This window comes from Artemia sp. Qi Xiang Cuo, chromosome 12 (assembly GCF_049724085.1).
Source record: "Artemia sp. Qi Xiang Cuo chromosome 12, ASM4972408v1, whole genome shotgun sequence".
NCBI lineage: Eukaryota > Metazoa > Arthropoda > Branchiopoda > Anostraca > Artemiidae > Artemia > Artemia sp. Qi Xiang Cuo.
Genome location: NC_142805.1, coordinates 53,276,606 through 53,298,189, shown reverse-complemented (window position 1 = coordinate 53,298,189; position 21,584 = coordinate 53,276,606). Strand labels below are relative to the sequence as shown.

At 36.6% G+C, this 21,584-nt stretch overlaps 3 protein-coding genes across 3 annotated transcripts in view; 2 read left to right on the top strand and 1 right to left on the bottom strand.

The window, feature by feature from the left end:
* LOC148946271 (uncharacterized) overlaps positions 1-17,141 on the top strand; it is a 29,210-nt gene extending 12,069 nt beyond the window's left edge. Inside the window, exon 3 of the mRNA XM_089097903.1 lies at positions 16,874-17,141. Coding sequence (XP_088954029.1) covers positions 16,874-17,002 — 129 coding nt within the window. The 3' untranslated portion in view covers positions 17,003-17,141. The remainder of the gene's footprint in view (positions 1-16,873) is intronic.
* Positions 1-21,584, bottom strand: part of Pngl (N-glycanase Pngl) — a 492,631-nt gene that overhangs the window by 186,542 nt on the left and 284,505 nt on the right. The gene's annotated exons all lie outside the window — the stretch shown is intronic.
* LOC148946270 (uncharacterized) overlaps positions 1-21,584 on the top strand; it is a 279,226-nt gene that overhangs the window by 66,734 nt on the left and 190,908 nt on the right. The window lies entirely within an intron of this gene.

The following is a 21,584-nucleotide window of genomic DNA, read 5'->3' as shown; positions in this document are numbered from 1 at the left end:
AGGAGCACGAATTTTCGGTTCATTCTCCCCCATCTGAACAAATAGCGTACCGGCGTTCCGAATCCATTTCTTTTCCTACCGAGCTTTATTGGTGACGACATTTTCAACCAGCTGGAAAGTCTCTTCTGATATTCACTTTCTGTTACACCATGCTTTGATCTTACATTCTTTTCAAAGCTGCTTCATTCTGCTGAGCCTTGTAGAGCCACCTATCTGCAAAAAAATTCCTCAGATGGAAAGTATTTTGAAGTCCGAGCAGAGATTTAACACAGGTGCGTTTTTGTTTGTTTTTCTTGCCGATGCTTTTGTAACGTAACTACTACGAAGCGGAAAGGAATCAGAGGAAGGAAATATAGAAAGGAAAGAATACTCTACGCTCGTCCTACCTCTTTTTTCTGACACATATTTTATCAGCACCATCTGTCTGAAGAAAACTTGAGTACAGCAAACAAGTCGCTAGAGTGCAGCACGGTCGACACCGCTAGGCGGAACGAAAAAGCTATTTCTCTAGTGGAAGCGAGAGTACTATCGACTATCGCCGGTCTCTTTCGCGGATGTGACTGTCAGATTTCCCTGGTCAAGAATCCTTAAAGCACCCATGATACTCGACGCCGGCCCTCAATAAGATTGACAGTACATTTATTTTAGTAACCTATCTGAACTGGGGAGGGTTTAGCTACAGATTTTTCGGTTCAGAATCAGATTTTTCGTTGTAACATTCACCGACAGCTCTACTTATTCCCATACTTATATTCACTTATTACTTATACTACTCAAACTTATGCTACTTATACTCAATTAGTCCCAGTTCTCTTTTTTAGATGGCGGGGACCGCAGTTTTATGTCCCCTTTGTGAACGGTCAATACACACCTCAGAATCGTCAGTACTGGCAGAAAAAGGAGCTATGGCAATCAGTGAAGCTAGCAAAACTCTGTCGAGGCAGGGAACCAAGTCCATGTTACTTGCAGAAAGACTTTTCACAAACAGAATATACCTGTCGAAAATTGAGAATGAGAGACGACGAACCTTGCAAGAAAAGACGGAAGCAGAAAAAGTGGTACTCCGATCACGGACTCCAAGTTTCAGCTTCCAAGAGTGTTGCTTTTTCTGCACTACAGGGATAAATCTCAACACTACCCAAAATCTCAAAGCCGTGATGATGATTGGTCAAATATCGTTTTCCGCCGAATACGTTCAGTGTCAGACCTGCACGCAGTTGACGCAACTTATCACAAAGCCTGTTCTTCTATATTTCAATTAAATAAGAGCCTTCCAGCCAGATTTGCGACGCAAGAACTTTTTGGAATGCCCGAAGATACCGAGCCAGATAAAAAACGTCCAAAAAGGGGAAGGCCAAGTCAAGATGAAAGATGTCAGGCGTTTTTGAAGCTGGCTACTTTTTTCAATGAAAATGACGAAGAACAGTATACAGTCAGTGAACTTGTTGTTAAAATGGGAGAGCTTTTGAATGGGACAGACCTTGAACCTTACTCTAGCAAGTACTTGAAGAGCAAGCATCTGGAATATTTCAGTGACCAGCTAGTATTTGCAACTATTGACGGTAAGGCTGACGTGGTGACATTCAAAGAAAAAGCATCAGCGATACTCCAAAATTTTTGTTACTTGGACAAAACCGATAACGAAGAGAGTGAGAAAATCAAGCTTATTAGAGCAGCAGCAAAGATTATCAAAAGTGATATCAAAGGACTGCCAGCACAGAAGGAATCATATATGACCGCAAAGCAGATTTTTTCTGGAGAACAGCTGAAAGGCTCTCTACCTAATAGCCTAATGGTGTTCTTAGATGAAATATTCGTTGGAACCGATATTTGCTTCAAAGTGCTTGCCATTGGCAATTCCATCGTTCAAGCAGCTCGCCCGCGTGCCCTCATTTGTCCACTGCAACTAGGCTTAACAGTGCAACTGGATCACCATTTCAAGTCCAGATTTCTTATTGACGCTTTACACAGCCATGGATTCTGCTCCTCCTATACTGAAGTCCAGAAATTTAAACGCTGTGCATCAGTCCATGATGAATCTAGCCTTGCAGGAGTTACCTCCGCACATGCTGTGCAGCATGTAGCTGATAATGAAGATCACGATGTTTGCACGATGGACGGAAGAAACACTTTCCATGGGATGGCTCTGCTAGCAACAGTCACGCCTCCTCTCATTAACAGCTGATCACCCATTCCGAGAGTTGAAGTGTCATTAGATGAAGTAGCCCAAAAAGGAAAAATTCCCATCTACCCTTACCGCTTAAGTGAGACAGTGCTTTCAAAGGTGCAATATGAGAAGATCCCTGGCAAAAATGTCAACGGCCAGTATGCCTCACTCGATCAGCTCTGGTTAGCTACCGGGTTCCTGAATGTCCCAAGACCGAGCTGGAATGGATTCATGCAGTCAGTTTTCTCTAACCAAATACATCATGAAACGGGAAACCTTCGCAGCAAGGCAAGCGTCTTGTTTTTGCCGATGATTGACCTCCCGTCTAGCAATGAATCCTGCCTTTACTCAACCTTGCGCTTTGTAGCTTCGAAAGGCAGAACCTATGGATTCACACCCGTTCTCACATTTGACCAGCTGCTCTGGTGGAAATCTATGAAGATCCTCAAGTCCGACACGACGAATGAGCTGAGCAGTATTGTTCTCAAGTTAAGCAGTTTTCATTTGATGATGAGTTTCGTCAGATGCATAGGACACACTATTTAGGGTTCTAATCTGAAAGAGGTTCTTGAATTGGTATACGCAACTGGTGCAGTGCCGCACATTCTTTCTGGAAAAGCGATTTCTAGAGCTGTTCGATCTCACATTCTCGTGAGCTCGTCCATGTATGCTCATCTCCTCGAAGAAGAGCAGGTGACGTTGACGTCTTTAGACATGTCTACTGTCTTCGCTAACGTACTGGATGGATACCTCCCACCCGAAAATCTTAGTCCTGATCCCCAGCTCAAGCAACTTGAAAACTTTCTCAAGCAGAGACGCCAAGACCTGCTGACTCAGAGAACTGCGAAGCTCTGGTTTCAGTACCTTGACATGGTTGGGATACTGCTTAAGTTCATACGTGCCGAGAGACTAGGCCTGTGGGATTTGCACCTAAAATCTGCAGTAGAGATACTTCTGTTTCTAGTAGCATCTGGACATAGCCTCTATGTCAAGTCGGTCTGGATATACCAGCAAGAGATGGCTAAGCTTCAAACTAGTCACCCACCAATCTTCGAAGCATTTGAACAGGGAGGTCAGACCATTAGAAGATCAGAGCGACGCTGGGCTGGGCTCTCGGCAGATCTTGTCATCGAGCAGGAGTATATGAGAAGTCTGAAAACATCGGGCAGTCTTACAACTAGAGGTGGGATGACAGAACAGCAGAGAGCCATTTGGGTTCTGTCAAGACCAGCATGCCTGGAGATCAACTTCTTGATGCAAAATTTTACAAAAATTGGCTACTCGACAAGTGAGCAGCACCGCGACATGAGTTCCAGTAGAAAAGAGCGTGACTTCGACGAGACCCAGAAGCTCGTCGGATACTTCGCAGAATCTTCTCCGTTCAGAGGTGACAATAAGCTTAGAAACAGTGCCAACGGCATAACTTCTTCCCAAGACGTTAATGTTGACGAGGCCGATGTGTCTAGAAAGTTCATTCTAAGTAAGATGACGGGAAAAACCTTGAAGGAGCAAGTCTTCAAGAAAAAAAAACAAGTGACCCTAATGAATGCCAAAAAGGCGGGGTCCTCTGTGGTAGCGCACATAGATCCGGCGCTTCTTTTCCAGCGGTTTATAATAGTAGCCCAACGAACTGATCTCCGAGAGAATACTTCAAGTACGAACTTTGTACGATTCCTCCTTCTCTTTTCGAAAGCGATGGCCTTATGAGAAAAGCAAATAAGCCAGAGCTTGCAAAAGCGATCTTTCAGGCTTGCGGGATCGAGACTCAGTCACCCTCAAGACCTGCTTCTGCGTGTAACATCATCTTGGATGGTGGTTCTCTTCTACATCGAGTTCCATGGAAGGTAGGGCAACCTTCAAGGTCATCTTTGCTTCATACGTCCATTGAGTACAAGCAAGGTACCCTAGTGCGATCGTTGTGTTTGACGGATATGAAGGTGGTCCAGCAATTAAAAATACTACCCATATACGTCAAGCAAGGATGGTTGGACACCAAGTTTTTTTCACCGAAGAGATGACCCTCTGCATGAAGAAGGAAGAGTTTCTTTCATGTAAGACAAACAAGGGACGTTTCCTGAAGCTGCTCGGCAACCATTTGGAAGCCGTAGGTTTCCGAATTTTCCACTCGGAAGGAGACGCCGACGTTCTGATTGTAGAAAAAGCCGTAGAAGCTGCTAGTCTTACAGACACAATCGTGGTTGCTGATGATACTGACTTCTTGGTTCTTCTGATAAGTCGATCAGATTCGCGTTCCGGGCGTTTATATTTCTAAACAGCAACTAAGTTTTGTGGTACAAGTACATCGTGGGCTATTAGTGAGATGAATCAGAATCAAGGAACAGATGTGAGCAATCTGATACCATTCTGTCATGCCGTGCTGGGTTGTGACAATATCTCTCACCTTTACGGAATAGGAAAGGGCAAAGCCGTTCAGCTGCTACTTTCCAACAAGAGTTTCAGGGACAGCGCTGCTATATTTGGCGACAAGCTTGCATCGCTTGACGATATTGTGGCAGCAGGAGAGCGAGCATTGTTGATACTGTATGGTTTCCCTGATGTTTCGAACCTGGACACTGCCAGAAAGCTGATCTTTCACGGAAAAGTGAGCACTGCCACCGCTTTCGTACATCCACAAGAACTGCCACCGACTCAGGCAGCAGCGAAGTACCACTCGCTACGTGTCTACTGCCAAGTTCAAATCTGGCTCGGGAACCCAGTAGACCCTTTACGCCTGGGATGGAAACTGCAGGATAACGAAGTTTTTGCGCCAATAAAAACAGATCTCCCTGCCGCTCAGTCTCAGCTGCTGAAAATTATCAAATACTCGTGACGTATTGACGGCTGTGATAGTGAAAAGTGTACCTGTAAGAAAAATGGACTTGAGTGTACTATAGCCTGCCGTACCTGTAAGGGAAGCTCGTTCAACAATTCGAAGTTTCAAGAAGAAGAACTTACTGAAGAAGAATAACATTTAACTGTGATGATGAAAAATCTAGTTTGTACATTTTGATGATGTGCAATTTCTATATATTTGAAAAATAAGATAAAAGCTTTTCTCTGAACACATTAAGTTACAACCTACCTTGTCTCATGGTGTTTGGCGCTGAGGTGTTTCGTCATTCCTGTTTATTTTTGTTTAGTCTTTTTTTTCTAAGCCTTTTGTTTACATAGCCAAATAGACTACAAGAACGACAAACTTATTCCATAGTAGACCTTGATAAACGCTGGTAAGAGTTTTTTTCCCCAAAGACACAGTTTTTTCCCATTTTTTTTTTTTGTTTGCTGATAAATATTTTTCTTTTGGTCAGGTAACGAAATGAGTATCAGAAATGAATTCAGAGCCAAAAGCTGATCTAAAAAGATGTGTAAAACATTATAGTTTACGTTTTTGATTTTTTTTTTCCCCGATTTTGAGAAAAGAAATAAAAAAACATTAAAAAAAACAATTTCGCATCGAACTATAGATTTAGATTTTTGATATGTTGTTAAGCATTTTTTTTCCGGTCCGGGTGGTGAAGAAACCATTTCTATACCAATTTTTTCCTGGTCAAAACTTATTTTTCTCCTACTATTAGGTTGAAACTTCCAGAACATGTTGAGGGGTATGTTAAGCTAATAAAATGACTATATGCATACTACTACTCCTATTAGTAGTATTAGTACTTCTGCTGTTAGTTCTAATATTACTAAGGCTCGTGGTATTAATTTTGAACTTTCATTCACTGTTGAGGGATATGTTGGGCTACATCAAAATACATTATGTACTTGCAGGTTATCAACAGGACGTATCAGGAATATTTCAGAAACGGCTTAAAGCATTTAGTTGGAACTATCAGGGCATAAGAAGGGTATGTTGTGCTAGACCACATTATAAAGGCATAATGTGACTACCATTACTGCTTACTGATAATACTGCTACTGCTATCACTACTACTACTCTTGTTGCGCCTTCTATTACTTTTTTGCTTTGCTTTAAAAAACTATTTTTCTTTAAAACTAAATCAAAAGACACTATGAGTATGCTGGTTCCCAAATGACGTCTTAGTAATATGTTTAGAACGACTGATATGAAGTTGAAACATATAGAGATGCTATTATTAATACTTCTGTTTTTACAATTGAACTAAATCGAAAAAGTACAAGTGCATCCATGTTGTCAAAATAGCATCAATACAATTTTTTTGGGAATGGTATTGTTTTATTCTTATGAAAAACTTGTGGTGTTACGTAAATTAAAAATATTTTGTATGTCTAATTTTTTAAAAGGGCGTATACTACTATTAGTAATAACAACAGCTCACTGCAGCACCAAGCCACTTGAGGCCAGCACAGCTACGCACGCTACTCATCCATCCTAATCTATTCAAAGCCTCCCTTTTTATACCTCTTATGAAGTTACCATTTTCCTTAAAAATCTTTCGTTGTGACATGCTCTCGTCTGAACTGCAGATGACCTGCTTTTCGTTTAGCCCTGGACGGTTTGCCGAAAAAGACAATCTTCGGCAATTTTGTCATCCTTCATCCTTAAAACGTGCCCTAGTCATCTCAACCTTATAGCCTTAGAAAGCGGGATTGAACCACACTTTTCTTGCAGCCTAGTGTTTGAGATACGGTGAGTCAGTTGGGTACACAAAAAAAAATCCGTGGACTGAGTGAGACAAACTGAGGACTAAAGGTGTTTGATAACTCTAGCACTTTTCAATTATCAACCTAAGAGTGAAAATTTGGTTCACACATCCTAGGCGTATATTACTAAAAACTGTCGAAAAATTTTCTCTAACATATAAATATTAAGCCAAATTATGTATTCTTATAAAAATACACTTGATTTTTTTTAATAAAAGGAATAAATATCAGTATATGTAAATTAAACTCTCAATCCACATTCATTTGTTATTTTTTTCTGTAATCTTGGCTATGATTGTTTTTTTTTTGCTTTTTTTCGTGATTTTGAGAAATAGAAATGTACAAGGCAAAATAAAGATTGTTTTCAGTAAAGTGAATTTATGTTCCGATCATCAGAAAGCATCTTCAGAAATATTATTTAGAAAGCGTCTTACTCATCTTAGCATACCACAGTTCTTATGAAAAATAAAACTTAATACCATTTTCCAAAACATAGTATATATGCCATTTTGACAACCTGGATGCGCTTACTCTCTTTTGATTTATCTCAATTATAAGAGCAAAAGTAGTAATTGTAGTAGCCCAGAAAGTTTCAACTTAATGCCCTCTGTCGCTCTTGATATTTTGCTGAGAGGTCTTTATGGCAACCAGCATACACATAGTGTCTTTTGATTCAGTTTTAAAGCACCACAAACTTTCCGTGAAAGTTCCTACTTTATACTCTATTCTAGGGTATGGGTTATACCCTGTCTATACCTTTGTCTATTATAAAAAAAAACTAACAAGAATCTGTAAGTCGATTTCATACTATGTACGTGATTTTTTCTGCTAAGTGTTAAATTATATTACGTCAATTACGACCATTCAAACGTAAACAGGCCTTTTCACTCCCCACACCCCTTCATTCCTCAAGCCCACCCAATCAAAATTTGTAGGTAGTTATTTTGTTCCCCATAATTGAAAGGTCCAATAACTATGTCTCCTGTGATGTCAACCCCGCGACCTTCAAGGCAAAAGCTGAAATTTATGCAATTCGTTTATTATTGTAGCGATAAAAAATTATGGGACTGTCCTAACTGCGGTAATGAAGATTGACCGCGTCGAATATAATATTGTGCCTTAAGGCTGTGAACTTACGCATTATAAGTTCTTCGATGGTGCCGCTTCTAGCGCTAAAGATTGTGCCGGTTCAGCCGGGTGAAATTTTCTTATGTTAAGTGACAGACTAAGCAAACTATAAAAATCATAAGAAGATCAAAGGTTACGCTTGGGAATATTAAGATCGCATCTTCCGAGCCGTTATCTTTAGTCTCGTGCCGTTGAGGGCTGTACCGGCTGCGAAAAGGGGGGGGGATAGATAAATGGGGGACCACGCCACTCGCTGAACGCGAGAAAATAAAATATGTAATTATATAAATGTAACCTCCTTTCCTTGGGTTATCTCAAAATCAATTACCTCTAATGTTATGTAGAAATCAGATTCCTGGGAGCGCTAACTCGGAGGCATACGAACTAATTACCGGTCGTTTGACTAGACACAGACATATGAAACAAAATAAACGCAAATAGAAGAGCAATAGATCTATTGTAACTTACATTTAGATGTACAACAGGGCTCACTTCAATTGACGGCAAATAATAACCAAGTCTCTACAATGACTGCATAATAATTTGAATCGCAATGCCTAAATGCCAACAAAATTCTGGTCTTAATAATCTTTCAAAAAGCACTTTTTATCTCACTCTCCAACACAATCCTCGTCCTGCGCTCTAACAGCTGACTCATAATTGGCCTAAATCCTGAGGCTGGCCAAACCCTCCGTCCAATAATCTGTCTTTAATTTGTTTGATAATTTAATCGTTCACACACTCTTATAACTTAGACTTCCTGCGAAAATATTGTATTTTGTAGTTTTTTTATTACCACTCTTCTCGGCGAAATTCAAAACTGGATAGCGCCGTTCTTTGTTTGAGGCTAAAATACAATTCTTCTTTATGCTGATTAAGAACTTTTCTTTTTTTTAAACTAGATTTAAATTTAATTAGATGAAGTCAGCATTATCTTTAGACAGAAGGAACTTTATTTTGTATTTTAAATATATCACATTTTACTCACGGTACATATTACCCTTCCTATTATTTAATGCCGTCCCGTCATTAGGACTTGCTTGCCCTTGGGCTTTTGAAATATTCGCTATTTATTAACTATTTATTCTATATAATTTTGATTGATATTGTATTATTTTTTATTTTTATTTTGGCTTAATAAGGAGTGCTAAAAAAATTTCTTTATTGCTTTTTCTTATTTTATTATACATCTCGTTCTTAAGTTCACCTACTGGACTAAGATTATCTGTGGTTCTAGCCTATATACTATACTAAGGATTTTTTTTCTACATTTAGCACTGATTACTTTTACATTTCCAACAAGGTTGGGGCTATACTACCTTTACATAAGATTTTGTTTGTAGAATTTACCTTTTACAAGTTTTTTTTTTTGCTGTCTACTGCTTTCTATCTACGCTACACTATCTGCTTTCTATCTACGCTACATTAAATGAATAGCACGACAACGCTACAAATAACTCTATCTGAACATCTAAGGCTACATATAAGAACGATTTAAAACACACAATATTGGGTTTACCATGTTCACTGGTAACATTAGATTACTTTCTCTGGGGATGTTTGCTACGCAACGTTAGTGATAGGATATAGGAATTTTTGAGTTATCAAATTTATTAAGAAGTAAAATATGTGAATTCACATCTATTTCATCACCATTCATGTCTTTTTAGCGTACTCAACCCTCCTGTTGTAAATTATGGGCCTTTACTCCAATCGTCTTGGCAAAATTTTTAAAGCACTTACAATATACTTTCTTCATGAAACAGTTCAAGAATAATTGTGTTCACACAACAAGTTTTGTCTAATTGTAAACTAGGAAATGATGCTTCAAAATACAGGTGTAGGAATGTGCTATCAGAGTTCATTCTCACTTGCTTTTTGATAGTTCATAGGGTGCCTTATCATTAAGGGGTCGAACACTGGGATTTCGTTTATTTTCTTCTCAGCATATCATTTTTGGGATATTTTAAGGCACATAAAGAATGTATTTCTTGTATAAAATTGTTCATTCGTGCACTTAGGATCACAGTTCAATTATAAAATAGTTAGTTCATGGCTTGCGTCTATTAACCTTTGTGGCAATTCCTAGGTTAATCACAGGGGAATTGAAGTTTGGATTTGGAACAGGTCAACATCAAACTATAGTGACTCTTTCAACACATTGTCTTTAACTTGTGGGAGGGATATATTGTCACTGAGGGGTTAGTCACTGGGGTTAATTTTGGTTTCTGTAATTCAATGGTCGGTTGCCAGGTCCATTTTTCAGAAATTATCTCGTAATATTATGGGATAACAGATATGAACCCTCCACACAGAGGGGATAGGATGGATTCCGAGAGATGGTCGAAAGGTATTTCGACACGTGAATCTGCGTCATATAAAAAATTTTTGGGATCATCAAATATCATAACTAGGCTACAGTCAAATGGTTCATGTGTCCATAAGGATTATCATGGGTGATATTTAGGTACTTATATCTTGTACTGGTCGATGGGGTTCTCAGGATTTATGTAATTATATAGTTCGATAATGCAATGGATCCCGAGATTCAAATATAATGTTACCTGATACGTAATATGGTTCATGGTCGAGGAAACAAGGATCAAAAGGTAACTGTAATTTTCGTAGACGTAGCTGGGATGAAAATTGGCTGGAGTCTATGGTGAGTACTCTTCGTTGGTTGAGGTATGATGAAAATAGATGCTACTAGGTTGTATCTGCACTGGACAACTCATTGTAACTATTGCTATCCAATATGTCAATCCACTTCCTGTAATAAAAATAACGAGGCAGAATCACACTTTCTTTAAAATCAAGAAATCATAATAGATAATAAACAGTGCGATTAGGTGAATTTTGGGTTGAATGTAACCCTACAAGACAATATAAAAGGATACACTGATATTACTACATGACATTGCTTTTAATAAAACGACATTATTATCATGTTGGTTTCATATACATATAATTCCCATTAGGAAATCTAAAACAGAGATGTCTTCAAATTTGTTTTGAGAACGGAAACAACGATACAAGGCTTATTTAATTCTTCAATACTTATTTAATTCTCCCTTAGATTTAAAACAATCCTTTAAACATAAGTTACTCTACATTATCAAGTTTGAGGTCTAATTTTACAACACATTTCATGCCTGCATATGTACCGTGAGTAAAATGTGATATATTTAAAATACAAAAGTAAAGTTCCTTGTTTCTAAAGATAATTCGGACTTCCTCTAATTAAGTTTAAATCTAGTTTTAAAAAAAGAAAAGTTCTTAATCAGCAAAAAGAAGAATTGCATTTTAGCCTCAGACAAAGAATGGTGCTATCCAGTTTTGAATTTCGCCGAGAAGAGTGGTAATACAAAAACTACAAAATACAATATTTCTACAAAATACAAAATACAATATTAAGGTACAATATCACATTCGACGCGGTCAATCTTCATTACCGCAATTAGGACAGTCATAAAAATTTGTATCGCTATTTTTTTTTGTAGGATCAGCGGCCTGTGTGCTATCAGAGTTCATTCTCACTTGCTTTTTGATAGTCCATAGGGTGCCTTATCATTCAGAGGTCGAACACTGGGAGTGGGTTTATTTTCTTCTCAGCATATAATTTTTGGAATAATTTAAGGCACATAGAGAATGTATTTCTTGTATAAAATTGTTCATTCGTGCACTTGGGGATCACAGTTCTCTTATAAAATTGTTAGTTCATGGCTTGCGTCTATTAACCTTTGCGGTGATTCCTAGGTTAATCACAGGAGAATTGAAGTTTGGATTTGGAACAGGTCGACATCAAACTATAGTGACTCCTTCAACATATTGTGACTCCGTTCAACATATTGACCGCGTCGAATATGATATTGTGCCTTAAGGCTGCGAACTTACGCCTTATAAGTTCTTCGATAGTGCCGCTTATAGCGCTAAAGATTGTGCCGTTTCAGCCGGGTGAATTTTTTCTTAGGTCAAGTGATAGGCTAAGCAAACTATAAAAATGATAAGAAAATCAAAGGTTCCGCCGGGGAATATTACGATCGCATCTTCCGAGCCGTTATATCTTGTCTCGTGCCGTTGAGGGCTGCGCCGGCTGCCAAAAAGGGGGGATAGATAACTGGGTGACCACGCCACTCGCTGAACGCCAGAAAATAAAATATGTAATTATATAAATGTAACCTCCTTTCTTTCGGTTATCTCGAAATCAATTACCTCGAACGTTATGTAGAAATCAGATCCCTGGGAGCGCTACCTTGGAGGCATACGAACTAATTACATGTCATGTGACTTGATACAGACATATGAAACAAAATAAACACAAATATAAGAGCAATAGATTTAATGTAACTAACATTTAGGTGTACAACAGGGCTCAATTCAATTGACGGCAAATAATAACCAAGTCTCTACAATGACTGCATAATAATTTGCATCGCAATGCCTGAATGTCAATATAATTTTGATCTTAATAATCTTCCAAAAAGCACTTTTTACCACACTATCAAACATAATCCTCGTCCTGCGCTCTAACAGCCGACTCATATTTGGCCTAAATCCTGAGGCGGGCCAAACCCTCCGTCCAATAATCTGTCTTAAATATTTTTGATGATTTAAACGTTCACACACTCTTATAACTTAGACTTCCTGCGAAAACATTGTATTTCGTAGTTTTTTATTACCTCTCTTCTCGGCGAAATCCAAAACTGAATAGCGCCGTTGTTTGTTTGAGGCTAAAATGAAATTTTTGTTCTTGCTGATTAAGAACTTTTCTTTTTTTTGAAACTATATTTAAACTTAATTATAGTAAGTCGGAATTATATTTAGAAAGAAGAAACTTTACTTTTGTATTTTAAATATATCACATTTTACTCACGGTACATATTACTCTTCCTATTACTTAATGACGTCCCGTCATTAGGATTTGCTTGCCCTTGGGCTTTTGAAATATTTGCTATTTATTAACTATTTATTCTATATAATTTTGATTGATATTGTATTATTTTATATTTTTATTTTGCCTTAATCAGGAGTGTTCCTGAAAATTTTCTCTATTGCTTTTTCTTATTTTATTATATATATCTTTCTAAAGTTCACCTACCGGACTTAGATTATCTGTGGTTCTAGCCTATCTACTATACTAAGGATTTTTTTCTGATCCTACAGGCCGCGCCATTTGTAGCGATAAATATGTTATGACCGTCCTAACTGCGGTAATGAAGATTGACCGCGTCGAATGTGATATTGTACCTTAAGGCTGCGAACTTACACCTTATAAGTTCTTCGATAGTGCCGCTTATAGCGCTAAAGATTGTGCCGTTTCCGCTGGGTGAATTTTTTCTTAGGTAAGTGATAGGCTAAGCAAACTATAAAAATGATAAGAAGATCAAAGGTTACGCCGGGGAATATCACGCTCGCATCGTCCGAGCCGTTATAGTTTGTCTCGTGCCGTCACGGGCTGCGCAGGCGGCGAAAAGGGGGGAGGATAGATAACTGGGTGACCACGCCACTCGCTGAACGTCAGAAAATAAAATATGCAATTATATAAGTGTAACCTCTTTTCCTTGGGTTATCTTGAAATCAATTACATCTCACTTTATTTAGAAATCAGATCCCTGGGAGTGCTACCTTGGAGGCATACGAACTAATTACCTGTCGTGTGACTTGATACAGACATATGAAACAAAATAAACACAAATAGAAGAGCAATAGATTTATTGTAACTTACATTTAGGTGTACAACAGGGCTCAATTCAATTGACGGCAAATAATAACCAAGTCTCTACAATGACTGCATAATAATTTGAATCGCAATGCCTGAATGTCAATATAATTCTGATCTTAATAATCTTCCAAAAAGCACTTTTTACCACACTATCTAACATAGACCTCGTCCTGCGCTCTAAGAGCTGACCCACAATTGGCGTAAGTCCTGAGGAAGGCCAAACCCTCCGTCCAATGATCTCTCTTAAATATTTTTGATGATTTAAACGTTCACACACTCTTATTACTTAGACTTCCTGCGAAAACATTGTATTTTGTAGTTTTTTTTATTACCACTCTTCTCGGCGAAATTCAAAACTGAGTAGCTCCGTTCTTTATCTGAGGCTAAAATGAAATTCTTCTTTTTGCTGATTAAGAACTTTTCTTTTTTTTAAACTAGATTTAGACTTAATTAGAGGAAGTCGGAATTATCTTTAGAAAGAAGGAACTTTATTTTTGTATTTTAAATATATCATATTTTACTCACGGTACATGTAGTATTTGTTTCAAGGAGGGGAAGGGGGTTTGATCTTTGGTGTCCAAAAGGCTAAGGGCATTCAGTTGAAGCTGTCAGAGAATGCTGAGAGGAGTGTCAAACTAAATCAAAACACACTAAGCGGATGCAGAATTGTCAAAAGGGTGTAACTCAGGATTGACAGAAGGTATTAAGCTAGAACTTTCAGAGAATAATGAGGAGAATGATCAATTGGCCGAAAAGGAAATATTACCAACGGGTTGTAAATTGAGTTGAAACTTCCAGGGATTGGTGAGGGAGATGTTCAATTGACTAAAAGGCACTATAATTGCACTACTTGTGCTACTAATACTCCTGCTACTAGTGTGACAACTATTACAAGTTGTCACAAGGGATATTAATGGGAAAATTTTCAGGGAATATTGAGGGAGAAGTTGAACTGAATCAAAACACACTGTGTGCATGCAGTTTGTCAAAAAGGTGTGTCAGACATATTTTAGAAACTACTTCGTGTATAAAGTTGAAATTTACAGGGCTTGTTGTGCGGGTAGTTGAACTAACCAAAATGTAATATTTGCATACAACTACTTCTTCTACCGCTACTACTACTATTACCGCTGTTACTACTACTACTGCTACTAAAGCTGATGGTATTAAGATGTCAGTCTCAGGGAATTTTGGCACAGTGTTGAGCTAAATCTAAACACTATGTTCATGCAGGCTGTCTAAAGGACGCATGAGCAGTACTTCGGGGACTGTTAATCTTTATTAAGTTGAAACTCTCAGCGTGTCTTGAGGGGCATGTTAAAAAACAAACAAAAGAAGCTATGTGCATCCCGCTACTATGTCTAGAACTATTGCTATTACTGAAGCTAAGGGTATTTAGGTAAAGCTGTCAGGGAATGTATAGGGGGATGTTGAACTGAGCCAAAACACACTTTGAGTATGTAGGTTGTCAAAAGGGTGTACCAGCAGTATTTCAGGAACGGTTTAGTTGATTAAATTGAAGATTTCAGTGTATGTTGAGGAAAATCTTGAGCTAATCAAAAGGCACTATGTGTATACTGTTACTGCTACTACAATTACTGTAGCTAGTGAGGCTAATGATATTAAGGCAAAACTTTCAACTTAATCTTAACAAATTACATGCATGTGGGTTTTCAAAAGAGCATGTAAGAATATTTCAAGAACGTCTTAGAGTACCTAGTTGAAATTTCAAGGCATGTTGAGGGGATGTTTAACTAACCATTAGGCACTATGTGCATGTTACCACTTTTGCTACTATTACTGGTGCCACGAATTACTTATACTGAAGATAAGGGTATTAAGGTGAAACTTTCAAAGACGATTTTAGGGCATGTTGAAGTAAATCAGAACACTGTGTGGATTAAGATTGTCCAAAGGATGTTTAAGCAATTTTTCAGGAACAGCTTAGAGTATTAAGTTAAAACTTTCAGGGCCTGTTGAGAAAGATAATGAGCTAATCAAATGGCACTTTTTGCATTCTGCTACTACTACTACTTCTGCTAATTTTGCTACAATTACTGTGACTATTGCTACTGAGGCTAAGGGTAGGAAGATGAAACTTTCAGGAAAGGCATAGGGGGATGTTCAACTAAATCAAAACACACTTTCTGCATGCAGGCTGTCAAAATGGCGTATCAGCAATATCTCAGAGATGGTCTATTAAGTTGAAAATTTCAGGGCACTTTAAGGGGCATATTGAATTGACCAAAAGCCACTATGTGTATATTACTACTACTACTACTATAAGTTGTACTAACACTACTACTACATTACAACTATTAATTGCTACTACTACTTCTACTAAGGCTCACAAGAATAAAATAAAACAAAACCTTTACCCAAATTTTTATTATTTCATGTAAATGGGATAAAATAAACTTCTGAAAAGTTATAAAGGAAAAAAAAATATTAATAAAATTAAATTTTTGGCACACTATGAATCACCGATCAAACTCCTAAAGTGGGAAACAAACTGTTTCCAGTTGTATATGAAAATAGGCCCTAGGAAGAAAAATTTACTTACAATTTATTATTTGTATAAGGTCTGGAAAAAAAGAGTTAAATCCTTAATTAACTCATAGAATTTTATATTTCTTTTAATGATAATTCAAGTTGAATCATTACGTTTTTTAATGGATTTATCGCTTTGTCTGGCATGCTTTTAATTGTGATTTCGGCCAAGCGGTATATTTTTGATTGATTTGTGGTACGCAAAGCATTGTGATTTGTAACAAGCAAAATATTGTGATTTTTGACAAGCAAAATTTTTCGCAAATAAGCTTCCAGCTAAAAATTTCCAATGGGAAGGAATGGTATGGGTCACAACAGTTTTGAGGGTGAATTCTTTGAAGTATATGGGTAAACATTTATTTTTCACTTGAGCAGTTCTCAGATTTGATCACCATCTGATGAGCACAACGTGACGATTAGAAATATTTCGTGATGCTGCAATATCCTTTTATGTTTAGTTGACTACGACGGGTACAACTGTGTTGATTTAAATTCTACCTTTAGCCCCCCCCCCCCCCTCTCTCTTTCTCTTTTCTCCCTTTCTTTCTCTCTTTCTCTCCCTCTCTCTTTCTCTCCCTCTCTCTTTCTCTCCCTCTTTCTCTTTTTCTCCCTCTCTCTCTCTTTTTCTCCCTCTCTCCATTTCTTGGATATGTCATTTACTCGCATCTCTTATGTTTCAGAAAAGAACACCTGGAATACCAATATTTGAATTTGAGCAAAAACACCGCTTAGAGCCATTCGAGTCTAGTTTGTCACTGGAACAGCTTGGATCCTATGCTATTAAATTTCCAGAACTGCTCATGAGCTAATTGAACGAATCTGCTCTGTTCAGGGGTTTGTTCTGAACAGACCTTTCCACACATTTGTTTCTAATTGGAATTGACCTGTTTCGCATAATTAGCTAATATTTTGGGCTTCCTTTTCTTTTATTTCTGTTGTCCACTATCATTTTTTTGTCTTGAATCTATTTCTTCGTAAATCAATATGAAGTTAAATATTGTTTTGTGCATCAATCAAGAATGCTTTAAAGCTGTTTCGTCATTAATTTGGGGGTTAATTTGGCGGTCAAGTATTTTTGGGTTGTAATGTTGAGTGTTTCTTCCAAAGGGAGGAGTGGGGATCTCCAGTTTTTAAAGAACTAATAAGCCTAAGATTTTGAAAAATTGTCTTAAAATGTTTCAAAACGCAAGTCAAAAAAAAAATATATTGTACGAATAAAAGTAAAACATTTCCTTGATTGTTACTGTGTATTTTTTTTCCAAAACGAGTTTCAATTTAATAGGCCGAAAAGTGGAAGACATTAATGAACTGAATTAGGAAGTCCGCTTTGGTGTCAGAAGGGGATGTTAATTTTTTATTGCTCTGGGCCCAGCCTGGATTTTTATTAACCCTTTTTGATTGGTTTCCAATAATATTAAATGCCTGTAAGGCTTTTATTTACGTGTATTTAAGGTTTTAGTGTTCAGGTAAATTTTTAGGCTGCATACCTTCAGTAAAGAGGAATTTATTATCTGTACTTTTGATTTCTATATTTGGCATGACAGATTTTATACAATTTTCATTGAATCTCCTACGTATTCACCGTTGCTTATAAGATTGTTGAAATTAATAAATGTATGAATATTATTTTCTTCTTCTGTTTTTTTTTCTTTTTAGAGGAGTATACTTTTTTTATATAGAGAGTATACATGTCGATTGCCCTAAAAGAAAACAAATTTCCTGCATCCTGCAAACCACATTTTGTGAATTACGTTTGACTCCAATTAAAATAAATATTGGAGGAAAATGACGATATTCATCATTATTATTAAATAATTTCTTAAAACATTGCCTTTCCATTAAAAAAAAATTCAAAAATATGAAAAAAGGATGAATAATTCTAAGTAAATGCAGTTAAAACTGCGATGCAAATAGAAACCGAACGATTTATACTATTTATAACTCTTTAAAAAAAAAGAAGTTAACTATGAGGGTAGGATGAATGTTCTTAATAAGGACTATTTTATTGAGAAATCATCCCTCTGATTAATTCCTTGTCAATGACGATTAACTATATTTCTTTAAGGAATGAAAATAACTAGACTAAACTAAGCAGAAAATTGCTCCAGTAGCAAAATTTGCACTTTACTGAAAAAATATAAATTTTTTTACTTTTATAACTTTAATAAATCAAATAATATTTACATTTTGATTACTAAATATCAGTATATGTATATTAAACCGACAATGCACATTCATTTGTAAATTTTTAGTAAAGTGCAAATTATGTTCTGGCCTTGGGAACGCATAGGGGTTTTGAGCCCAACTTATGTTAATTTCTGCTTGTTTTGAGTTTGACTCGGTTATTTATTGGAATTTCTGTTTGTTTTGGGTTTCCTTTATTTATCTATGCCGATTTGTGGTAATTTCACGCTTGGTAGATTATTTGATTTTATTTTTGCTTATTTTTTGTTTAATGGAGTTCTTTACTTTTCTTTGAAAAACTTATTTTGTGGAAAAAGTTTTTTTAATTGATTTCTGTTCGTTTCATATTGACAGAGTCTTTTCAGGGAAAAAGAAAATAATTCTTAAAATCTTTTCGTTTTTTAAGACTTTATAGTTGCACCTGCTATTTGTATGCTGGAGAAAAATTTTCAGCAATTTTTAACAACATACACCCTTTTAAAAATCTGGACACAAATATTAGTGTTTAATTTAGTTTCATACCTCCTCTAGTTGACCTGAAATGGAAAACTTAATGCCATTCGCAAAATAAATCTGTTTACTTTCTTTGATAGCTTGGATACAGTTACGCTATTTTGATTTGGTTAAATTTTAAGAGTAGAAGTAGCCCCGAAAGTTTGAACATAATACCTTCAGTCGTTCTTGGGATTCTGCTGAGATGCCTTATTGGGAATTATCATTATCACGGTGAATTTTTATTTAATCTTAAGTAAACTTTTAGTTTTTAAACTTAATGGTCAAATGGGAGGGTGGGCTTGGAAAGGGAATTAGTCACTCTCTAGTCACTTTTTAATATTAAAAAGGGCCTTAACCCTTTCTATTTTTAATTGAATGTATCCTTTTCAAAGTCCCTACGACGACTCCTTCGATACGAAGTGGCCTGGTCTAAACAACAACAACAACAAAACATAATACACTGTACCCACTTCGATCTTTACTATAAATACTTTCTATAACCAGACTGGGTATGCGTGACAAAAGAAGCCAGGTGAAGAAAGGAAACAATCAATGATAAATCCCAAAGAGGGTGAGAAAATGAGGATTTTGTTAGCCAGTTATAAAATTTGAAGACGAAAAACCAGCAAATATTTTGACAAGGACTTCTGCCAAGCTGTCCTCAGTGCTAATAAAAAAGAAAAAAAATAACAATAATCTAACCTTTTAGAGTTCACTAGACAAGATCCGAACAAACACTGAATGAAAGACCAACGCTGAAACCAATGGAAAAAAGGAATTTACCGAAGAGATTGTGCGAGAATCTTTTGCCTCGCAATACTTTTTGCTCTTCTGCCATCTCGGTTTTCATTAGAAATGTTAATAGGTTCTCTTAAATTTGATTGGGTGCAAAAATCAAAAGTCTTTTAGTATTAAACTCTTATAAATTGGGCTTAATGAAATGTCTAAGGTGTCCCTATTTATAGCCAAATTCCTGTTTATATATTTTTTTTATCTCAACTACCTCTTTGAAAGATTGCGGTAGGCCATTTACAGTAGATATTAAGGTTGCCTCCTCATAAAGAACAACATGTGTAGGATTTTCGAAAATATGCTAGGCAAATGCGGAATCAAAATTGTCATTTTTATTTTTCAATCTCAGGGACTTATCTGTTGAAGTTTTGTATTCATGCAAACTTTCACCAAGTTGTTGATGGGGCCTACCAATGTAAAATTTCCCATATGACCAGGGGACTCTGCTTGACGTAAATACTTTCTAAGACAACACTGGCTATGCATGACGTATACACTTTTCACACGTTATACATTTCACGTCATGTATAGCCAGTGTGGTCTTAGAAAGTATTTACGCAAGCTTACGGGGAGCATTGGACCAATATTGTTTTAGATTTTTTAAGTTCTGTTAAAAAAACATGCAAATCTTATTCGTCAATTAAATTTTTTAGAAACTGGGAAAAGGCATTGAATTCTTCCTCACTCTTTACGTTTTGACCTACATTTAGGCACACAATCTAAGGGCCCGTTTACTCTGGGAAAGGGTTACAAAAGTGTAAAGCGTATTTTAAAAGACCCATAGATTCCAAAGGGACACCATTACAGACAGGAAATTAAATTTAAAATTATTATTATATCAGATTTTATTTGTTCAAGATTCTCTTCAAATTTTACATATCTCAAAAAGGTCTTACCAACAAGTTTTCCATTTAGCAAAAACTCACTTATCGGAGATATTTTCAAAACTGGAATTTCAACAGTTTCAACAAAAACGGATTTTCCTTCCTAGATTTAGTCCTGGCCCTCCATTGGAAAATATCTTCTAAGGCCTTTACATCCAAGGAGCGAGGTATTCTTTCAAAAGGGTCAAAATTTGCAATGGCTCAAACAGCCTTAAATACATTAGAAACTATTGCCGGCGTGGAGTCTGCTATTTTTAGCTCTCATGGGGAGGTTGAAAATCCAAACCTACGCAGAGGTGAAATTGTAAAGAGTATTCTTGATTATAGGCCATCTTTGTCGCTTTCAACTTAGTCAAAAGAAGAAATTAAAATCCTTCGGAACTTAAAAAAGGTAAAAATACAGTAATTACAAGAGTGGACAATGGAAACACAGTTGTAATTATGAATTCTGCAGATTATGAAATGAAAACAAATACCCTTTTAATGGATAAAAATACTTACAAAGAAATAAAAATTGATGCCACAGACAAATACACACAGCAATTGAAGAATTAATTAAAAATTTTAAGAGATAGAAGACTGATCGCCCGGCAAATGTACAAAAAATTTTAACCTAGGGGATGTTCAGCCCCAAAATTTTATGGTTTGCCTAAAATCCATAAAACAGATATTCCGTTAGCCTACGTCATACGGTAGAATTTTATAGTTATCCAGCTACAGGTGTAGGAAAGTTTTTGGCCGATATTTTTAGGCATCTTTTAAGGACACAGAAATCTTACATATAAAATTCTATAGAATTTATTGAGAAGTTAAAATTTCAAAGTACAACAGAAAAAATCATCTTATCTTAATCGATGCAGTTTCTATGTACACTTCATGCAATGACCATAAATGTTAGCAGGCCTTACAAAGAAAACTAGAGGAAAATCCTGCCTGGTCAGATTACAAGATTTTGGAAATTGACACAATAATGACGCTTGTTCGTCTTTGCAACAAGTTTTTTTGTATTTTAAGTTCCGAGATAAATAATTCCTTC